Source organism: Centroberyx gerrardi, chromosome 11, assembly GCF_048128805.1.
Source record: "Centroberyx gerrardi isolate f3 chromosome 11, fCenGer3.hap1.cur.20231027, whole genome shotgun sequence".
Taxonomy (NCBI): Eukaryota; Metazoa; Chordata; class Actinopteri; order Beryciformes; family Berycidae; genus Centroberyx; species Centroberyx gerrardi.
Window position 1 is genome coordinate 13,048,355 of NC_136007.1, and position 22,004 is coordinate 13,070,358.

General features: G+C 42.4%; 3 protein-coding genes across 4 annotated transcripts; all 3 read left to right on the forward strand.

Moving 5' to 3' along the window:
• Nucleotides 1–2,663: 2,663 nt before the first annotated feature.
• Nucleotides 2,664–5,657, forward strand: ccna1 (cyclin A1). Its single transcript, XM_071903979.2, has 8 exons — nucleotides 2,664–2,822; nucleotides 2,950–3,169; nucleotides 3,292–3,404; nucleotides 3,846–4,072; nucleotides 4,265–4,469; nucleotides 4,633–4,746; nucleotides 5,324–5,457; nucleotides 5,606–5,657. Exons 1-8 carry the CDS (start codon nucleotides 2,664–2,666, stop codon nucleotides 5,655–5,657), a joined length of 1,224 nt encoding a protein of 407 aa, XP_071760080.1.
• Nucleotides 5,658–6,512: 855 nt separating this feature from the next.
• On the forward strand, nucleotides 6,513–15,429 carry sparta (spartin a). 2 transcript variants are annotated; one of them, XM_071903976.2, is made up of 8 exons: nucleotides 6,513–6,689; nucleotides 7,515–8,371; nucleotides 10,639–10,833; nucleotides 11,586–11,745; nucleotides 12,260–12,454; nucleotides 13,234–13,395; nucleotides 13,652–13,742; nucleotides 14,596–15,429. In XM_071903976.2, exons 2-8 carry the CDS (start codon nucleotides 7,538–7,540, stop codon nucleotides 14,822–14,824), a joined length of 1,866 nt encoding a protein of 621 aa, XP_071760077.1. In that variant the 5' UTR covers nucleotides 6,513–6,689; nucleotides 7,515–7,537; the 3' UTR covers nucleotides 14,825–15,429. The 2 variants fall into 2 exon arrangements, with proteins under 2 accessions (XP_071760077.1, XP_071760078.1); XM_071903977.2 differs by lacking the exon at nucleotides 14,596–15,429 and adding an exon at nucleotides 13,995–14,568.
• A 184-nt stretch (nucleotides 15,430–15,613) lies between these two features.
• ccdc169 (coiled-coil domain containing 169) lies at nucleotides 15,614–21,731 on the forward strand. Its single transcript, XM_071903963.2, has 8 exons — nucleotides 15,614–15,690; nucleotides 15,814–15,896; nucleotides 16,200–16,310; nucleotides 17,334–17,374; nucleotides 18,708–18,806; nucleotides 20,270–20,323; nucleotides 20,807–20,915; nucleotides 21,547–21,731. Exons 1-8 carry the CDS (start codon nucleotides 15,614–15,616, stop codon nucleotides 21,729–21,731), a joined length of 759 nt encoding a protein of 252 aa, XP_071760064.1.
• The last annotated feature ends 273 nt before the right edge of the window (nucleotides 21,732–22,004 follow it).

Below are 22,004 nucleotides of genomic sequence, written 5' to 3' on the forward strand. Positions count from 1 at the left end.
TAAGCATGAGGTAGTTTTTCACTCAATTTCACTCTAATGACTGTTTTCCCTATTATCTCCCTGTTTCTCATCTCATTTGGGGGTTCACTGCTTGCTCTGCTACTGGGAGCCTGGTGCTCTTGGGCAGGGAACAGGCTTTTGAGGGAGACAGAGGTCCAAGACCTTGCCCTCTTTCTTCCTGAGGTCACAGGCCTGTTTCATGCAGATGACAGCAGACCTGAAGAGGGCCTTGGCAGGGTCAAACTCTGAGTCCACAATGTCATGTTTATCCTTATCCGACAGGCTGGACAGGTTAAGCCATAGTGACCTTTCTCCTGTCATAGTGAGGCCCATGGTACAGCCACAGTCCAGCTTTTGGCCCATATCCACTAGCAGTTCTGTGTGGTATGCAGCCGCAACTTAGAGTGAAGATAAACAGCTATAGAAAGCTCAGGCTTCTCCACACCATCCACATTCAGCCTAGAGAAACCCATTACGAGCACTCTGTGTCTATGCGGCTAGTCATTTCCTTTCATTTCCTTCCTTCATTTTCCAGGACAGGAGGACTGGCATAAGCTGCTTGGTTGATTTTGATCATATATCATACAACCAACGGGAGGTGTAGGGGCTGTCCCGCCCAGAGCTAGGAGGCCAGGCAAAACTAGGAAAATAAGGCCCTGGTTGAAAATAATTATCCTGCAGCAGGTATAAGCTGCAGCACCCCCACTTCAAAAGACAAAAATAGCCCATACTAATGTAAGATAGGGCCGTGTAAATTAACCCACTGATGCATAAACCTCTTTTACTCAAAGCAGTTCCAAAAGGCATGTTGTTGTATACAGTATGACTGTATACGACAGCATCAATTACAGCAGTCTCTGAGTTTACCTAAATATAAATCTGTAAAAATTAAATCAGCCTTTGCATGTGGACGTAAAATAATTTAGCTGTTATGAATAATTCTGATTCTTTGGCACCTGGTTTTCAAGATTTCATGAATAAAGTGAGCTAGCAAAAGGTTATGGCCAAATGGTTACATAGAAATATCATGTTGTTGATTCCAGACTTAGAGCAAGTGTTACCCACAGGAATCAATATCAAGACCAAATGGAAGTCAGAACCAAAAAGTGTCTCTTTATCTTTCATAAGTGCAAAGTCCCAAATACCGGAAACATTGCAGAGATAGGCTATACACGCATAGCACAGGATCAAATATGAATACTGATGAGTCAGTGTATCAATGTTGCACACTACAGACCAATATCTGGTGCTTTGCATGATAAGGGTTCAGGTTAAACCCTTCTGCTTAGACTTGGGGTAGTCATGCAACAACATTCTCAAAAAGTCCTAAGATTAATTTAAAATTCACAAACCACTTTGTGCTGGAATATTAAAACAGCCTATAGCATATCTATCGGTCTGTCTTATGAAAACTCATGCATTCTCGGGTTAATTAATCAAAACACCTTGCTCAGGTAAATCCAATTTAGAATGCAGGCTGGACTCACAGCGTTGTCCAATGACGAACGTCCGTTGCTGCGTACGGAACACGTGATTGGACAGAGCGCTTCGATGGAAACAGCTGATTAGTTCACAAGGCAACAGGTTATCCGGTTCTCTTCATCGGAAAGCAATCACGAAGCTGCTTTCAACCGCTTGACCGAAAGGAGAGGTCGTCGGTTGTTCCTAAACAGGCCACAATTAGGGGAGTTGGTGAAAAGCTTGGTAACGTTAGCCCGGTTAGGTTAACGTTAGTAACAGGTATCCCATTCTCCGTTCCCGCGTAGATCAGCTAACTGATCTTGATTATGGTGAGTTTGCAGTTAGGATGCTAATTTGAAGCCGACAGGAAAACGTCGTTTGCACAGTGATGCACTGACATGATGCGCTTATTTGCAGGCCGCTGATCTATTTTGCTACCTCGTTTGTCTTAACTTGTGTGTTTTTAGTTGATGAATGCTGATACATTTGCTTCTCATTGTAGTCATGGTAATGTTTCTTAAACGTCCTGTATCGTCCTGAGCAAACTCAAACCCATTCAGCATGGCTTTGCAAACTGTGCATCCAATTTCAGAGACTATACTTGCCTAACCTAACCTTACTCATTTTACACTTTAATGGGCTGACGACGCATTAAGAGACACTTGAATTTTACTACTAGGCCTACATCAAATCAGTACTCTATATTTGTATTACCATTGCTTTTGGTCTTGCAGTTCTCTTTACAACCAGATTGGCCAATTAAGAGGCTAACAAAACATAACCTAAATTGTAGGGTTTTTTTTTATGCCAGCATACTATAACATTTTGAGGACTACACATTTTTCACAACTTATATTTCTTGTCTCTAGGATCATAGTGGGAGAACTGAACTCTAATGAGATGCATTTCAGTATGAGTTGACACATTTGTTTGACCTTGACCTGCTACACTGTGGTCTTGGCAAGAAGCAAGTTTTGCCAAGAATATTCTGAACCCATTATAATCATAGTCTGTAGGATTTTATCAGGAGGAAAATTAGGCAAGCTCAATTCAAAGAAATTTGTTAGCATGTTGGATTATTTTGAAATGCCTGTATTAATTGGGTTGTCTTGGGAACATGGAGGTAACATACTGTGGCAGGTAGTTAAACTCGACCAGTGAAGCTTTTCTTTCTTTATCTTTTCCCATCTGCTTGTTTAAAGATGAACTTCAACATGAACGGCCAACTTGGCAGTCTCACCAGCAAAGAAAATGTTCTGCCCTCAAACAAAATGGATGCATCCTGGGTGCCGAGGGCCAAACAAAGAACAATGCTTGGTGTCTTGACGGAAAATGAGCAGCACAGTCGATCCCTCAGCCAGGTGAGTGAGAGGAGCACAGTAGAGAAGCCCGAGTCATTTTGTGCCATTTTCAACTCAACTTCCATACACGGATCATTTAAGTTTCATCTTATTGTGGCGATCATGTCTCATTCATCTTTCTCCAAAGGGAGGTCAACTCTCCAAACACAGTTCCATCTCGGACAGCTCCCAGTCCGCCTTCATCGGCTGTCCTTCCAGCTCCAGCTTCGATGTGCGTATTGACGAGGCGTGTGAAGTTGTTCTCACAGCTTCTGGTGAGGTGGTGGCTTCTGAGGCGGACTTCCTGGATGAGGATGCTGCTGCCCTGCAACATAGAGATTTCAGACTCTTCCTGGAACTGAGTTCAAGTGAGACTGGTGTTTGGCCTACACGCAAAATTCTACCGTGCAAGTCTTTTTTTTATTTTTTTTTTTTATTGTAATGCTTTTATGTTCTTTGCTCAATTGCTGATGACACTTGTGATTCGCAGGCTCATGCGCTGACACTTCTATGCAGTCCCTGCCAGATGAAGCCCTGTCAGAGGACGTGCTGTGTTTGTCAGAGTATGCAGAGGACATTTACCGACACTTGAGGGAGAGTGAAGTACGAAATTGATCCAACTGTTGCTGTTTACTATTTTGCCCGGTCATACTACCATGTTTACATTAAACACCCCGTGAAATGGCATCTTTACTTCGTGGATTTGATGCATTTTTTGTTGAAACAGGATGTTGGGGCGGGACATAATGCAGTGAGGGATCAATCAAAAGTCTAACCCAATGGCATATGAGTCAGAGAGAGAAATATTCTATTTGATGGGAGGGGTGGAATTGTTCAAAAATCTGATGGGTTTTATTGGCTAGAAATTTATATTTACGTCTACTAGTGCAGCATGAGGTCACCATGAAAGATGCTCTGTTTTCCAGTAAGTAAAAGTAATAGGAGTTCATTTCATGGGAACTTTAAATGCATTGTAGCCATGCAGTGTTGCTCATTAGTCCACTACAAATGGCTCATGACAACTGCTTTTGTTTCAAATGCCAGATGAAGTTCAGGCCAAAGCCAGGCTACATGGGGAACCATCCAGAGATCACCAACTGCATGCGGATCATCCTGGTGGACTGGCTGATGGAGGTCAGCCAGGAGTACAAGCTTCGTAGCGAAACCCTGTACCTCGCTGTAAACTACTTAGACCGCTTCCTCTCCTGCACAGCGTCTGTGAAGCGGGGCAAGCTGCAGCTGGTTGGCACAGCTGCTATACTGCTGGCTGCGTAAGTGTGTGTTAAAGCTTTGATACTGTGCCTGTCCAATCCAGGGATTCATCATATTGATTTGTCAAAACCTTATTTAGCCATGGCAAGAATCCACCTCAGGCAGCTGTATCCATTTGAGAAATTCATGGCAACTTGCAACCAAGAAGCACAATTGAAAAGTGTCATGTCGCCTGATCTGTCGTCTTGCAGAAAATATGAGGAGATCTTCCCTCCTGAGCTGGAGGAGTTTGTGTACATCACAGACAGCACATACACCAAGAAGCAGCTGGTCCGAATGGAGCATGTTTTCCTCAGGGTGCTGGCCTTCAACATGGCAGTGCCCACCACATACCAGTTCCTTCGCCAGTACATGAGCATCCAGTCTGTCTGCTCCAAGACAGACAGCCTTGCCCTGGTGAGTAAAACCAGCTCAACACATCAGATGAGATTGGCTTTTGTCCTTTGAATTTACATCTTATTGCCATGTTGCAATATTCTGATTTGGTGCTGTCAGCTTTAAAAGATGTAATGTTATATATTATGGAGGTTTTCTGCTGGTTGTGTTTCTTGCCTTTCAGTATGTGGCAGAGTTGAGCCTGCTGGAAGTGGATCCGTTCCTACAGTACGCTCCCTCTGTAGTGGCGGCTGCAGCCTACTGCCTGGCCAACTACACTCTCAACAAAGCTCTTTGGGTAAGCTTGACTGGAACATCAGTTTGAGTCAGACTCGTCACATGACTTGGACTCGAGTCAGACTCGGGTCACAGTTTTAATTGCTTGAGACTCGACTTGATGCATGAAGAGAACTTGAGACTTGACTTTGACTTGTCCTTTGATAACTTGAAAAGGTTTCTAAAGTCTTGACAATAGATCTTGTGTTTATGTAAATGACTTTGATTTGAAAGTTATGAGATTTGTTCCACCAGACAAGTGAATTGAAATTGTTTTCTGAATTTGTATGGAATGATTGAATTTATTGAAGTTGAAACTGATTATAGAAATCAAACTCAAGACGCACTTGCCAAGTTTTTATCCTGTTAAAACGATACTGCATTGAAAAGTCCTAGATATTTAGTCTTCTTTAAGTTATTAAATTGATACTAGACTCTTGATTTATTCTGACCTGACTTTGTGTTCTACATTTAAACTGACATGGACTTAACTTGGTAATCTACATTTAGACTTGAGACTTACTTGGGACTCGAGCAAAGTTGACTTGGTCACACCTCTGGTTTGAATGCTGTGGTATGTTTTCCTTTCCTTGTTTTAGCCAGATTCCTTGCATGCCTTTACCGGCTACACCATGGCTGAGATCCTGCCCTGCCTGAAGGACCTCCACAAGCTGCACTTCACTGCAGAGAGTCGCCCCCAGCAGGCCATCAGGGACAAGTATAAGAGTTCAAAGTAAACCATGTCTTGCAGTTGTTGTACATTGAGTGACTACTAGCCTTTTGGAATCTTCGTCTATGATTTTCAGTTTGTGTGGGTTGTTAATGCATACAGGACATTTTCAATCCCTAAATGAATGCCTTTTTTTGTTTTCTTTCTATAGGTATCATGGTGTTTCACGGATCACCCCACCTGCTGTCCTGCCTTTCCCATGAATCACTGCTCCACCCTTCCACTGACGCTGCTGCCAGAACATTATGAGATGGGAACACAACACAGCACTTGCATAAGCTTGTACTGTCAATACGGGACATATGCCACGCCCCTCTGGACATTTTTAATTTTTAGATGGAGATATTTTATCATTTTAAAGTAGGTATCTAAAATTACAATAAAATTATAAAAACATGTTTCATGACTTCAGAATTCAATACCTACAGGTGTCAGTGTTTGTATGAGATTTTTAAGCTGGTAAGTCATTCGTTTTAATATATATATTTTTTCAAATCCAAGATTTTTTTTTATTTTTTTTTCTTGGTTCAGAGGCTGCCACTGAATCATGGACAGCAGCTTTTGCATCTTGTAATTAAATCTTTGAAAGATTCTCAAGCATTTGTGTGCGTTTTATTTTTCCTCTGTCATTTTACTAGTTAAAATGTTATGCCTCACTGATAATTTCACTGCCTTTTGGAGGGTTTTGTCTTAATTGTCTGGGAACCTAGTGAAGCCTCAAGTCTCTTTATTGTGAAGCTGAATTTTAAGATCAGACATTTAAGCCCTTTTTATTCCCACTTTGTTGTAGGCGTGAATGTGTGTAGATGAAGGAAGGCCTGTGATATCAAATTAGTAGGAATACATTTTGAGGGGGAAAAATCTGAATCCCCCTCAATTTGAATTACTACAGGTTCCCTAGTAAATTATTTTCAGTTCTGTACTTTGCATTACTCAACAAACGCTGCAACGTGTGTTCGTTAATATGGGTTTTATTTTGAAAGTAGTGGCCGGAAGTTCTGTCTTTGTGTATTCTGGTTGACTTGACACTTCTGTTTTTAGCTGTGACACTTCTTTTTTTCTGAGTTGCGCCCGATTCAACCAGACAGTAAAGTGAACACATGTTGGTATGACGAAATAATTTTTATGAACACACAGAAAAGCTGGCGAAATTGAAATCTCACTTTTTTTGAGACCAATATCTTTTTTTATTGTTGGGATTTTTTGTCCTGGGAAGGTAAAGTTTGGCTGTCAGGGTAAGACCAATTTAAATTGAACATTTTCATTGACAATTAGACGGGTATAATGTAGGAAAAGACAAAATGTATCATTGTTTAGACATGCTAGAACGTAGCGCGCGCGGAAAGCTGAGAACAATGTCTAAACTTTGTGTCTCTTGTAAAGTTTGGTCTCATAATTATCAAGGGACTCTCTTAAATTACTTGGAGTTACTTTTTAGAAAGTTAACACGCAGACGCTGGTCTTGCTGTTCCGGTAAAACCTGATGTGTTCCTCAGCTCAGGCTCAATTTCCAGGCTTTAACAGTCGACCACATACACATTGCTGAGATTTTTCTCACATTAACTCATCTACTCTGGCATAAAGTAGCCTAAAGCTGAACGGGTAATTTTGGCAGTAGATTTAGTATTTATTTTGGTTGGTTTGGTTGGTGTTGGTTTACTAACGTTTAGGAATTACCTCCAACTAAGTTTCCTCTCCAGTCATGTTTTGACACCTTGTTAAACAGCATATCTGTGGAAATGACTTTACTGTCACACCTCTTTCTACTCACCCGTCATTGTCTCCCATCAAACCATTCGATTACATTTGGGTTAATTTTCGAAATGTATCAATTTAATTTGAAAATAAATAAATAAAACACTTAAGTCCATTAATTACTCCATATTCAATATCTATGTGTTTTAGAAAACACTGTTGTAAAATTGTTACTTTTTTGTCAATAACTACTGAAATTACTTTTAGATTTGTGCCCTAAATAACCTTGTAACAGTAGGTGTTTTTATCTAATTTTGGAGCAACACTCTTCCATTTCTCCTCTGCCTCCATTCTGTCCGTTCTAGCCTAGATATCCGGTCTCCTCAGTATGGCTGAGCCTGCTGAGCTGCTGCTCATCAAGGACCAGTACGAGTTGGCGTTTCACTGTCTGAGCCGGGGGCTGGCCGCCGAGGAGGCCGGGAAAAGACCGGAGGCCCTGGAGCATTACAAGAAAGGCCGACAACACCTCACCCAAGGACTGGAAGTTCCCAGCGGGGGGGAGAAGCAGCAGGGAGCCGCCTGGGACACGGCCAGGCAGCTTCAGCAGAAGATGAGGGACACCCTGAGGACTGTGAGCACCCACCTCACTGACCTGGAGACCGCTGAGCTGCCCACAGAAGGCCAGGGGGGCCGAGTGCTGATGGAGCTCCCTCTCCATCTTTATCCAGCTCTGGCACCCAACATGCAGCCTCCCCACAGCACCCTCCACCACCTCTACCCCACCCTGCCTGCTACCATCCAGACCACACTCCCCATCCCAACCTCAGCTCCTATCCGGCCCGCTCCACCCGGCGCTCCCCACACATACAGGCTCCCTTCAGAGGTTACAGTCCCTTCTCTACCTACCCAGCCGCTGCTACCACTGGCTCTCCCCGGAGACCAGCCTCCAGCCTACACACCACAGCCCACCGAGGGCCACCACAGCCTGGCCTACAGTCCTGCCGCAGGGGGCCTGGGGCTGGGGGAGCAGATTGGAGCAGCAGCAGCAGCAGGAGGAGGAGATGGAGAGGAGCTGCTGTTCATCCCCTCTGGGGTGCAGATGTTTTTCGTGACACCCGACGGGCAGGTCAGCTCCCTGTTTTATCCAGGCTACCTGCGCATCATCACGTTCAATGGTCAGCGCAAGGATTCGGCCGCCGGGAGACCCTCAGCATTTCTACATGTAAGACAGAATATGTGCGTGTATGTGTGTTTTTTTGTGTTGGAGAGTATATTTGAAAGATAAATAGAAACACAGAGAGGAGTTGACTTTGAAGAGCCTTTGGTTTGCAGTGATCACTTTCAGGTGTGAAGGCCACCAGATGAAATCATTTCACCACTATTAGACCAGTTTTCCTATAAACTGTAAATCAGTGATATACAATATATGATTTTTAGCTACAGACAAATCTTGTGTTTACAAATGGTGTTGTCTAGGTGATACATCATCATCATCATCATCATTTGGTACCTTTTTCCCTGTTGAGTATAACAACCCATGCATATCTCGTCTTATGGACACTATGATAACAAATGAGAGCTTAAACAGCTGACTTTAATATAGCTGTTTTCCAGTTTATTACTGTTGGGATAGCATTGACCAGTACCCATACAACAAGCATTGAAAGTTAAGTTTAAAGTAATAAGGAAGTCACAGTGTCCTCATTCCATGCGCTCTCCAGCTGTAGGAGATGAGGATTGGCAAGACTGATGCTCCCCTCGTGAAACCAATTACATGTGAAACCAGTTTGGCATAAATAGAGCTCAGGATCCTTTACACAGATCTAATTCATGTGTTTTTTTGTTTGTTTCTAACAGTGTTTGAGATGGATCAGACTCTTGATAACGTCGAGTTGTCCCAATGCAAACTGCAGTGTATTTATGTATATATCAGGTTCTTAATATCAATCTCTTGGACTAGTAGAACCAAACCTCGGGAGTTTTGCCTAACAGCATCATATGACTACTGTGGCACAAGGTCACATTGCACAGATACAGCTCAGTGCTCTGCCTTATGACATTAATCTGGTCTGACTCTTTGTGGCCTATTAAGTTAGAGCCTTCTGACAACTTGTCAATAGTGCTGTCTGATATATATATTGTAAACTATTGCTTTTTTTCTCCCTTAATAATATTTTAATCTGATTATTAGATATATTAGATTGAATGTCTGTCATACACACAGCAGCTCTGTAAGTGAGACATTTTGTATTGAGGCCATATAAAGCTTAAAAACAACAATAATGTGTTCTGGCACCTCTACAAAACAGACATTATTCCATGCTGTATAGTGCAGTGCAGCCCGTGTCGGTTTGGGTGGCCTGCTCTCCTGTATTCTGGCAAACTGTGTCCCAGCAATACAATGGTCCCATTAACAGATGACTCTGCACTTCTGTTGTGCTGTTGGTCAGTGTACTGTGCCCTCACTGGGGTCATGCTGTCACGCTGCATACCACTGGCACAGTGCAGCAGCAAGTCTATCTGTATTTGTACACATGCCTGCCTGTATGGGTGACTGGCACTGGTCCTAATGGGGCTAAAACCCTATAATGTGTCTCTCTGTGAGAGGGGCAAGCACTGGGTCAAAAGGAAAAGGGCACACTGTGCTTGTTGGAAAACAAGAATGTGTTTTGATGTCCCACAAGAGAGAAACAGACCAACATACTCAACTTTAGCTTTATCAGTCTCAGAGGGGCAATTGATTTTGCAGCAAGGCCATAAGACCTACAAGATGCACGAAGAAAAGGGATAAACTGAATGTAGTGGACTGAATTATATGGGCCACAAACCTTTTCAAAACCAATAAGATAAACAAAAAAAATGCATGGTGGTCAACCTAGAAACAAGGCTGTTTTTGTAGTTCCTGAAAAGTTAACATTTTGGACATACAAGGTTAGGGGTTGTAGGGTTGTAGAACTTTCTCAACCAATAGATGAGCATCAATCCTGCAACTGTAGTTAAAACATGAAATCACCAAACTGGAGCTACAAGGTTTTCACCTGACAGCGACGATATGAAATCACATATGAAATCACCTTAGATCTGGAAGTTGATTAGACAAGAACAAAGGACATTGATCGCTTTCAGTTCAGTCTTTACAGATTGCCTCATGGGGAAATGAATGATTTCTAAGAGCAGTGGTCTTCAAGCATGTGCCATCGTGACTCAGGAGTCTCTAGGTTTTTATTCCAACCAAACACTACAGCAGCTGATTCTACTGAGTAGTTCCTCCTCTCTGGTTGAAGGTGTACTAATCAGTGAAATGAGCTGCTGTAATGTTTTGCTGGAATGAAAACCTGCACCCTCTTGGGTCACGATGGCATGCGGATGAAGAGAGCCATCTCAGAGGTCTTCATAGTTTCTTTAAGAAATCCCTATCGTATCTGTACAGGGGATTACCTGAAGGCACATGCCAGGGATTATTTATGTGTGTGTCTGTGTGTTTTCAAGGTGTGTGACTGGCTCTACCCGCTGACAACAGACACTCCAGTGCTGCTGGCTAACTCGGGGATCTTCATGTTCCCTGACACCGTGGCAGAGACCCCGGGCTCCTACGTGGGCATAGTCCTGTCGTCTGAACTGCCCGCTGCTGACCGGGAGATGTTCCAGGACCTCCTGTCGCACCTCGCTGAACTCCGGGTCCAGGTCAGTCGTCACGTTTTGGATGGAAAGATTTGTAAAGCACTGTATATGATGGAGAGGTAGAAAACGCCAGGATGGGTATGCATGTGGGTGGATTCAATCATGCAAATGTGCGCTGTGAAAACTTTTAGCTGTTCTGAATGACTGATAATGAGAGCAGGGCTTTGGTGTGTTGTGGGTGTTTCTGTGTATTTGAGGGGAATTTTGGAAAAAAAGACGGGTTCATTGTTTTGTTTCTTTTGGTTTCAGGGGCAAAATAGAGCGGAGGGGGGGGTCTGAAAGCACATGAAGCACTGCTTCTGATGGAGGCTAATTATACTGTTACACCTCACCTTTCATAATGTAAAATCAGTTTTCTGTGCTGTGAGATTCCTGACTGCTCCACATACCTGTGTGTTTCCACCTTTTGCTGTTTTAACAAAGATAACTACAATGCCGTTTTGTTGAAACCAGAAATGTGAATGCGCCATCGCACCATATGCAGTGTAATCCGTTCTTAAATGTACTTGTCATGTTTCTATCTTGACACTTCAGGAGGAGCAAAATAGTTTCCTTGTTGTGGATGGAAACATTCTTCAGTCGAGTCATGGCTTACAGGAATGTAAAAGCCACTAGTTTGGGTGCATGCGATGGCTTGGGGTCATGTTCTGTAATCGTCTTCCAGTGCACCCAGATATTAAAAGCATCTAGCTGTGCATCCTCTTGTAAAAGAAAGTATCTATGTTTAGCATTTGACTTGATGTGTTGTCTGCCAGGCTCCAGTAGAGGGGGCGGGGTCAGAGGTCATCAACCTGAGTGAGAAAGTCCCTCTTGGTCCCCCAAGGGAGGAAACAGGGTTCACCGTGGCAACAGGAGGGAAAGAAAAACCACCACTTCCTGAATGGAGTGAGAAGATGGCCCAAGGCATCTTGTCAGGTATGTGTGTGTGAGTCTTAATAAAGAAAAAAAATTTAAACAAAGAAAGAAGATATCTCAATACAATTGTTGATAATAAATTACCTTTTGAAAATACATGAAGTTGTTCTGCTGTTTATAAAAATCACCACTAGAGAGCGCTGTTTACCAAGACTCAGTGATGGGAGAAAAATGTTGTCCTAACACCACCTCAGTGCACAGCTGGGTCAAATAGCATTTGCAAATACTTCTTCTACTTCTTGTTTTGCAGTGTTTGTTTTTGCCCTGCATAAAGGGCCAGATGGGTGGAGTTTCTCACATATAATGATATTTAGCAGCAGGCCAAATCAGTCCAATCAGTGAATGTTGTCTGAAAGCTACCAAAATACTGCTCTGTGAATGATAACTTGCCTCGCCAAAAGTAGACTTGCACTAAAAGGTGAACCCCACCCACCTGGTTCTTCACGTTGTCTTAATAGATAATCAGTGATATTGGCTTTTACACATTCACCACTGAAAGAGTCTCTCTCCATAGGAGCTACGCGGTTGAGTCAAGGATTTGTAAAAGGAGCGGAGGCCACCGGCAGAGCAATCCAGAGGGGTGCGTCTAAGCTGCGGGACCACATCACCCCAGAGAACACACCTGCAGAGGTCAGCCCCCGAGTCACCAAAGGCCTGCAGGTGGCTAAACAGGCCACCGGGGGCGCGGTCCGGGTCAGCCAGTTCCTGGGTAAGGACTAAAATCAATATGGACTAGAAAACATCATTATACTGAGTAAATCTATCATTCATAGGAGCAATACTAGGGCCAGAATTGTGTTTGTTATTCATATACCAGTTGAACATAACAGATAGAAAGGACAATTATTGTGGATTTGAATTGTTGCCTGGAGGCAGACTGACAGGCAGCCTGTTTACTAGTGTTGGCTCTATAATAACCCATTAGGTTTTTGACTTAATTAACATTTAAATCAATCTTCAGTCCTTGGCCAAAGTGGGAAGAGGAAGGAATGGAGCTATAATGGGATAGTAAACAAGAAGTAAACTCTCTAACTATAATATGATTATGATCAGTCAAGTGTATTATGCACGATCCAGTGTTCATTATGGTCTACTCTACTGCATGTGCATATTAGGGCTGCACGATATTGACAAATAATTATATTGGGATTATTTTGCTGAATATTGCAATATGGTATAAAGACATATTTTTTTTATATTTTAGATTCTTCAGCTAACAAGAAACATTTTTAATAAAAAACTGAGATATTGTCGCTTAAGGTGATGAAAGTTTTTTTTACAATATGCAGTTTAATTTATAGGCCAGAATACCATGTGGAGTCCATTTTTAGTATCCACCGCTCTCATAAGATAAATGTACCCTCTTGCAATTTGGAAATTGAAGTATTAATTAAGTATTAATTAATTAATTAATTAATTTTGCAGCCCTAGTTCACATGGCTACTTGTATGTATGTATGTATGTATGTATCGTTGTGTGTGCTTAAAGTAAACGGAGTGAGCACAGTGGCGGGGTGCGTGGGAGAGAAGCTCGCACCCCACGTGAAGAAACACGGCGCCAAGCTGATCCCAGAGTCCATGAAGAAGAGCAAAGATGGCCGTGCCTCCAACCTGGATGGAGCCAAGTTGGTGGCAGCCAGCAGCGTACAGGGTATGTAGAACAGAGACAACAAGATCAAGCACAAACTTAACAAAATCACACAATGACACACATGGATAAGCATCATCTACTGATCACCTCCTTTTAATAGACATCACAATCAACTAATCAACTGCTCATATCTGTGTGATGCTTGCAAGAACGTCACACAGTTACTGATATATTTATCGGAGGTACACATCGACTACTTAGACCTCTGTGAAAAATAGAGTCCCAAACATTTGCTTTTTGCTTACCTCCATCCCAGGTCTCTCTACTATGTGGACGGGTCTGGAGACCGGGGCTAAGAATGTCGGCAAAAGTGTAGCATCAGAGACGGTCACAACTGTGAAGTACAAGTAAGTTCTGATGTTTTCCATTTCTGCTCCTTTAATCATTAGAAAACTGATATTCTCTGGTTGAGGCTTTTCTGTTGTTTACTTCAAAATCTTTCAATGATTGTTGTTGTGATCTTGGTGCCAGCCTGTTTCTGAATTTGCCAGTTAACTGTTTTACAGAAAACTGGATTCAGAAACCAGGCTGCCACTCTGTGTTGTGTACTTCTTGGTACGCTGGGGAACTGATCTGATTTCACACCTTTGTTTTTTCAGATTTAGGGGCTTAGAGAATCTATTAAACATGTCCAGCAACATTTGACTGCAAGGGGAGTAAAGGCAAAGACCTGTGAACTAACGACTGACCCTACTCAACACTTTTATGTACACGCTTCCACTAACTCCAGTAAAGTCGGAAAATAACCCTCTCATAGAAAATCCAGTTTCATCATATTGACTATTTGATTCATTTATATCTGGACAAATATGGTATGTGCTTTGGGTTATTTTCTGACTTGGTATAGGTAAAGCCTCTGGTGTGTGTGTGTGTGTCTTCCCTGTCTGTCCATGTCAATGGCAGCTAAATGCCTGCTTGTATTGGGTGGAGGTGCTCTTGCTGTTCATAAGTGTAGACCTTTTTTCCTGCTTTGTTACTAATAAAACTGCTACAAACTGAAACACGGTTCCTTCATTTTCTTGGCCTGTAATGTGTTGATGTGAACGACAACAAAACCAATGTCACACCACGTCTTATAACCGCTTATATTTGCTTGCAGTCCCTACATTTCACTTAGCATTTTCCATTCCGCACAAGTTCTCATTGATTTCCTAGACTTGACTCCTCTTCCCTAACTCCACCGTATTATTCGTGGTGAAGGTATGGTGATGAAGCAGGCAGAGCCACTGACACTGCTGTCCAGTCAGTGATCAATGTCGGTGTGACTGCGTACAACATTGATAACCTGGGCGTCAAAGCCATCCTGAAGACCGCAGGCAAGAAGACGGCCAAGGCCATGGTCAAAGACAAAGACATGGAGAATGGACAGCCAGCAGAGACCGAGGGCAAGGAGATAAAGAAAGAAGAGGAGGAAGAGAAGAAAGAATAGATATAGGACATTCATGAATTAAGAGGTTTTCTGTCAAGTTTATGGATTTTACTTTGCAGATTTAAAAAATGGGGATATACTCAGCTTAGCACCTTAGAGGAAGGGGCAAAAATATTAGAATTGTAGGTCAAAAGGTTAATAGCCTAATTGTTTGTTCTGTTTTCAGTCAATTCTTGTGCAATATTATTTATTTTGTATTGGGTGAAAGTGTTGAAAGATGGGCTATAGGCCTACTGAAATATTGGAACCATGTAGCATGCATGTTTAATGTATTTCTCTGAAGGTTTTCTGATTTCTGAAGATATCTAACTGCTGCCGATTCCATTTGCAAACATTTGTGTGCACCGTGTTGTGTGTTTATTGACAGAAAAAGACAGACTCCCATACCCACACACACACCAAGTAGGCCTTAAACAGCCGATTATAACCGACTCGCTATTATTATTTTTTTGGTATTAAATTGTAATTAGATACTTTGGCAACATTGGTCAGCTAATCTCATGTCAGTAGTAATACTGAACTGAATTGAGAGAGAGACAGAGGGCGCACAAATAACAAGAGCTTAATTTCTGTCCTAATTAAAATCGAAAACTTGTTTCATAAAATGTCTGCTTGCATAAATTATTACTAAATTGTTTGAAGTGGAGCTAATAACTTTTGCACAATTCATTACTGCGCTGCCGGGGTCTTCTCACGCCCTGCTGCTCCGCCGCACCGGAAGCGGAGGTCTGTCTCCATGGCAACCCCGAGAAACAAACTTTTCTTCAGTTGATGGCAGTTTTTAGAAACATGATTGGAGATACCGACTACAGTAAATATGATTTAGCACGCCTTCAGGCAGAGCTTGAACAAGAGACTGAAATGAAGTAAGTTTTTTATTATTGTTTTATGTTAAGTAGGCAAGGACATTAAATGCCCGTGTCTGGAAGCGTTGCCAATACAATAACAGGTTACGTTAGGCCTGATTTTAATACCTGACTTGATTATAGAGAGATGCTTGAAGAATCTGTCTCTGATCTGAGGAGCACCATGTGTGAGCTTCAAGAAAGACTGCATAGTGTCGATGGGGAGGGTGAGTGACAGAGAAATCTTTGTTTGTGAGGCAATGATTTAATAGAATATAACATCTTTCATCTTGACCTATTATGGCTTGAATGTTGCGAAGCACTCATTTAATTAGTTGGTGTCTATTGATTAGTGTCTACCCTTGCAATCAATGATGTAGTCTACATATGATGTGTTTTCCTGCCCAAGTATACATTGACAGCTCATCAAACACTGAACTGCACACTGTGCCTAGTCGAGATCCAACCTTAGTGTGGATTTTAATTGGTTGCAATTGTATGAGTCACTATCCCCTGATCCCCCCTACCAGGCAATGAGTGGAAAACCAGGTATGAAACACAGATAGAGCTAAATGGACAGCTGGAAAGACAGATCTCTATCGTTCATGAGAGACTGGAGGACTTACGAGGAAATCCCATGGGTAAGGTCACAGGCCGATGCCAGCTTCTTTTAAACCTCACACAGTGCATTGTAATGGTTTGAATCCACTAAATTAAATTAGGCTTCATGTATGATTTAAATATTACAGAGCATACAAAAAGCATTTTCTCCAGTCTGCCTTCCTGCAACATGTCCAAGGCTTCCAAATACCAAAACCTCTTTCAGACAAGCCCAAGACCTCTCACTGTTTATGTGCAGCTAAAGGCCGATACTTGGCCACTTTGGCTGGGAACGCTTGTTACATTTAAAGGTCAAGTAGCCAACCCAGTTCAAGTGTAATAAGCTCTGCTTTCTGTTCTTGATTGAAAAAGTGGTATCAGGGGTGTTGAGAACAGGCTGTTGGGAGAAACCTCTTAAATGACTTTACATGAGTGTATGTACAGGCTTACATGTGTTGGTAACATATCTCTGAAAGCTGCAGCAAGCATAACAATGTCCAGCATGTCAGCACAGGCTGTTTAATTCACTACAACCATTCACAATGTCCCCCATTTGAAAAATAAAGGATGATGCATACTAACTTAAGCCCTTGCTTGACAAAATGATAGCTCCCTGCCAGATAGAAAGAGGTTAGGTCAGCTGCTGTCTGAAGTCACAGCCACTTAGACTATCAGGGCTTGTTTAAAGGTTAATCACACTGTAATAGCCAGGCACAAACATAAAGCCAAGCTTATATGATAACCCTTAATCACAGTTACAGTCTCAAAGGGCTTCAAAACGCCCACACTATGAACAATAAATTAAAATGACAACCCCCATACCCTAGACCCTCACTGAGGACAAGGAAAAGCAATCATGACAACCTCATTACAAAAAAGAATAGAAGAAACCTTCATCACACAAAGAGAGATCCCCCTACCAGGACGGTGTGCACAAGAAGCCCCCCACTGCATTAACAATGGCTGTTACAACAGATGAGATATTTAGCACACACACACACACACACACACACACACTCTGACCATGCTCACACACATGGACTGTTTGCTGTTATTTTTTGCAGATCGATTGGCTTCCATCCGATCCTATGATGAAATGCCAGCAGTGAGTGGAAACGTTAATTTTGTATTTCGTTTTTTTTTCTTAATGTTTTTTTGTATTGTGTTATTTAGTGAGGATTTTCTAAGAGCAGATTAACTAACAGAGAGTTAGAAGTATATATTAGCACATACACTGTACCAGCAGAGAGAGCTAGAGGGACAGAGTTAGGGCAGAAGGGGGGGAGAGAGAGAGAGAGAGAGAGAGAGAGAGAGGATTGTGCTGCCAGCTGCAGCTCTCCATCCTCCCGTTGATGCAGGCAGAATAAACCAGACTTTAATCACAGCACAGTAATCACTGGATTATACAAACCATGGGAGAGTAATACACACTAATTACAATGCTTTAACACTCAGGACATGCACGTACACACGCGTATAAAGGCACAACACACACACACAAAGATTGCACGATACAGTCTAAATGTGTGCGTGTGTGTTTGTGTGTGTGTGTGAACGTGAAAGGCAGAACTAACAGATGCTCATTAGTTTATGCAGGGAGTGATGGTGATCTGCAAGATCATGGGATGGAGGCCTTTAGACAAACTGAGAGAGTGAGACACTAAGATTTATTTTTAAATCTGTGCATTGAGTAAATATGAGGAATACAGTTCTTTGGAAAAACACGCAAGACAACAGCATGTGATCTACAGCAAGAAGCAACATTAACATACTCTTAAACCGGCTGCATACTGTGATATTCATTAGTACTCAACAGACTGACTACAGGTACTTAGTTTTGTGTGTTCAGTTCTGCGCAGGAGAGGGACTGGATGTTAATCAGACCTAGTGAACAATAGGATCACAGCAGCTGCTCCAAACCCAGAAATGAACCACGTATCATTGGTCTGTTCTGTAACTATTGTAGCTCAGCTCTTATATCTGTTGTTGTATCTTATATCATGTAGCAGCTGAATGGGCCTAATCCATTTCTCTGATGCCTTTGATGCATTAACTGTTCTGTTGTTGTTTGATCACAGTAGATAAAAGTAAACGAATACAGTATAATTCAACTACAGGTTCATTTGTGATTAGATCATTTACAAAAAAAAAAGAATGTTATAATGTAATACAGAGTTCTAGGCCAAGGACTTCTGCAGTGCAACACTTTGCTTCTTTAATGATATGAATTGTGCTGATTAACTGTAACAATTTGGACAGAAAGAAAATACCTGCACACCAGAATGATGCTCCCTTAGTGTTTATTTGCAGCAGCGTTTCAACCTCTGTTTCTTTCTTTCTCTTTTGTAATTCATGGTGTAGCACCTATAGCACCTGGCCAACTTTTTTGGATGTGAGTACACTTATCTTTTTTACTAACTGTTAACAATTTGCCGCAGGATACACTGAGACAGCGCCTGAAGCTTCTGACCAATGAGAAGTCTGAGCTGCAGAGTCAACTGATGGATTGTCGTCTCAGAATTGAACAAGAGGGAAAGGTGTGTATCTCTGCTGTTCAAGGTCTTTGTGTGTAGCTGCTGAGTATTGTTGAGTGTCACAATGTCTGCTAGTCTAGTTTTATTACTTCTCAGACAAGCAGCTCTGCATAATTCCAGGTACAACAATGTCACCGTTACCAATTACTCATTAATCATTACTATTTATTCATTAACGAAGGATTGAGAAAGATTTGCCTGTAATTTTTTTTTTCATTGTTTCTGTTTTAACAACCATCGATGCAAGATCGAACCTACCTTTGTCCTGTACTGGTGCGATTGGACCAGTATGCCTTTGGTTTATCAACTTATTCAACTTCTTTGTTTATTGTTCTGCTCAACACACAGCCAGATATTAGTTGAATGAAGGTTTACCACACAGCATTTGCAGACTGTAATCCTCGTTCTAATCTGTTGCTCATTAACGCCGAAGTGTTACGTCCGTGGCCGTACCCCCCAGAAGATTCCCTAGTGTTTCCTTGTGTTTCCCCTTCCCTGTGTTCCTAGTGCTCCCCTGTCTGTCTCTCTCTCTCGGTCTATGTTTGTTTGTGTGTGTATTGGCGTGGGCGTGGTCTCCCTTCCTCGTTCTCCTGGCTCTCCGGCTCTGCTCATCCTGCACACCTGTCACAATCTGCTCCTCAGTTTCCCTTGTCAACCACTCTTTCATCCCCAGCCCTCCACATTGCTCTCGGTCCCTGTCTCCAGCCCCTGCTCACTTCTCCCAGGCCATGTTCTTTCCTTCAACTCCCCAGTCCTGCCATCCTCTAGCCGTCCACCAGATGTCCTCGGACTTTCCCTCCTTTCCTCATCACCTGACCGCCCCACCCATCCACACACCTGTTCCCACTTCTCATCAGCCCTGCAGTCACCTGAGCTTTCCCTCCCGTCTCCCCACCTGCACCTCATTCCCTAATCAGCCTTCACTACATATACCAGTTCACTTCCTTCGTTCCCTGCCAGATCGTTAAGTCAAGTTGCCGTGTGCTTCATGTCTTGCTCTCTAGCGTCTGTATCTTGTTCTTCTGTTGTCCCTGAGACCTGTTACCTGCCGGTTTTGGACCTTGCCCGTGTATTGGACTTTTTGATTCTTGCCTGCCCCTTGTCGGATTTGTTTGCCAGTTTGGACTGCCTTCTCTGGTTCTGACCCTTTGCCTGCCTCACCATCCCGTAAGCCTTTGTACCTCGTTGTGTTAATAAAATCAATGAACTGCATCAGCTCTGCCTCAGGCATCTGCATTTGGGTCCTATCCCCTGTGTTCCTGCTATCCTGCTAGCACCAGCCGTGACACGAAGACCTCCTGAAAACCCCCCATATACACAGGCAGCAAACACACAAGAAACAATGCATCCATGAGCAGGCTGACTATTATTTACAGATAGAACAGTCAAATCTGTGTAATCCATAGATATATTTATAAAAAAAAAAAAAACAGTGAAATACTGTCTCTGTTTCTTTCACATATCAGGCATTTCATAAAACCAATGACGAGAGGCGTGCGTATCTATCAGAAATCGCTAAGGTAAGCATTCCCATCCATCCTTGTAAACACAAATCATAATTACTGATAAACTGAACAAGTATCTCTCAAACCTATTGACCACCGATCCTCATATATGTGCCTCGATGACAGCTATTGTTGCTAAGGGAGAACATTGTGGAGAGAGCAGGCTGGTGCTCTCTTTCTCTTTTTCAGGCCTAGTTATGCTTTCTCATTCATCCTCTAGTGCCGCTCTCTCTCGTTATATAATAGGTGAGACTCTACTCAACTAAAAAGTGAGTCAAGGACTTTCCAGCTTACACTATGTTGTAACAGTGCTGGCTCCCTGCAGTGCTGCTGAAACCTGCAACGTTTTGAAACAAATCTTTACATCATCTTAAAGTGGCAAGTTGTAATTTGTCTCTGCTTGCTGTGAACAGACAGGCGCGCATGCATACAGACCCAGCTAAACACAATGATTATGCGTCTGGAGTGTAATTACTCATGAATTCTCTGCTGCCACAGCTGTCCTCCACCCTTGAAGCGACCAGGAGGCAGTACTCCACCCAGCCACAGGGGGCGGCAGAGAGCAAACAGAGGAGGTTAGTGAGGCACAGTGCCCGCCACAGCAGAGGTTGAATGAAAGCGCCTCTAGTCGGGAACTGTCACTGTGATCATACCAGCAGTCTTCAACCTGTCCATCATGAGAAAGTCAAGTCTAAGTCAAGTTTAGTAGACCTGCTCTCGTCAAGCATGTGTTGTATGCTGTCAGGGTCACTGTTTGTGAGTCGTTATATATTATGAGTTAAAGTTAAATGATACCAGTATCCTGAAATCAGTTTATACTCTTTGTGACATACACTGACATATATGACATACTGTGGCTAAAGGTAGTTTTTAAATTTTAGTCTAAATTGATGTCTGCAGGTTCAGTCTTAATATTAATATAGACAGAATTTCAGCCAAATTCAGTCAGACTTGTCAGCTTTCAGGCTCTTGATCTGCAACTAACTGAGAAATGCATGTTGAAATGAATAATTCACAATTTATAAGTGAATAAATGTTAAGATAAATAAACATCTGAATTGAGTGCCTTGTTATGAAATGCCGCAATGTTTTGTCAGCTTTGACATTGTGAAGCTCATAATGGAAAGTAGATCTGTCTGCTAAACCTATTATATTTTCTTATTATATTAATTTGTTATGTCATGCATTCATTCGCTCGCTCATAATCTTCCCCCTGTTATCTCTTGGTGACAATAGAGAGAAGCAGACCAACCGAAAGTCAGAGACCGACTCCAAGAAAGGAGAAGAGAGAGGAGAGGACGGAGGAGGGCATGTGGGAGGAAGAGATGGAGGTGGAGGGAAGGGAGGGAGGAGAGAAGAGAGGAAAGCTGTGATGGGAAGCAGATTACCAACACTTAAGCACTACCTGAAACACAACTCCTAACCCAAGAGCTAGTTTAGAGCTGTTTTAAAGGTGTTAATATTACTTCTAACACTACGAAACCAAACCCCTTAATTTTATCCCTGAAAAGCTTTTATAAACATATGGGTTACTATCATGGGATTTTAAAGGGATCTATTCATGGATTTTTTTTATACCTTTTGTTCATGGTTTACAGGGTTATTAATGAGTTATCAAAGTAAAGTTCCTGTCTCCCTGGATTCTTCAGTATATTAGAAAGTCAAAAATTAAGGGGGTGCTTAAGGGGGTTTTGAA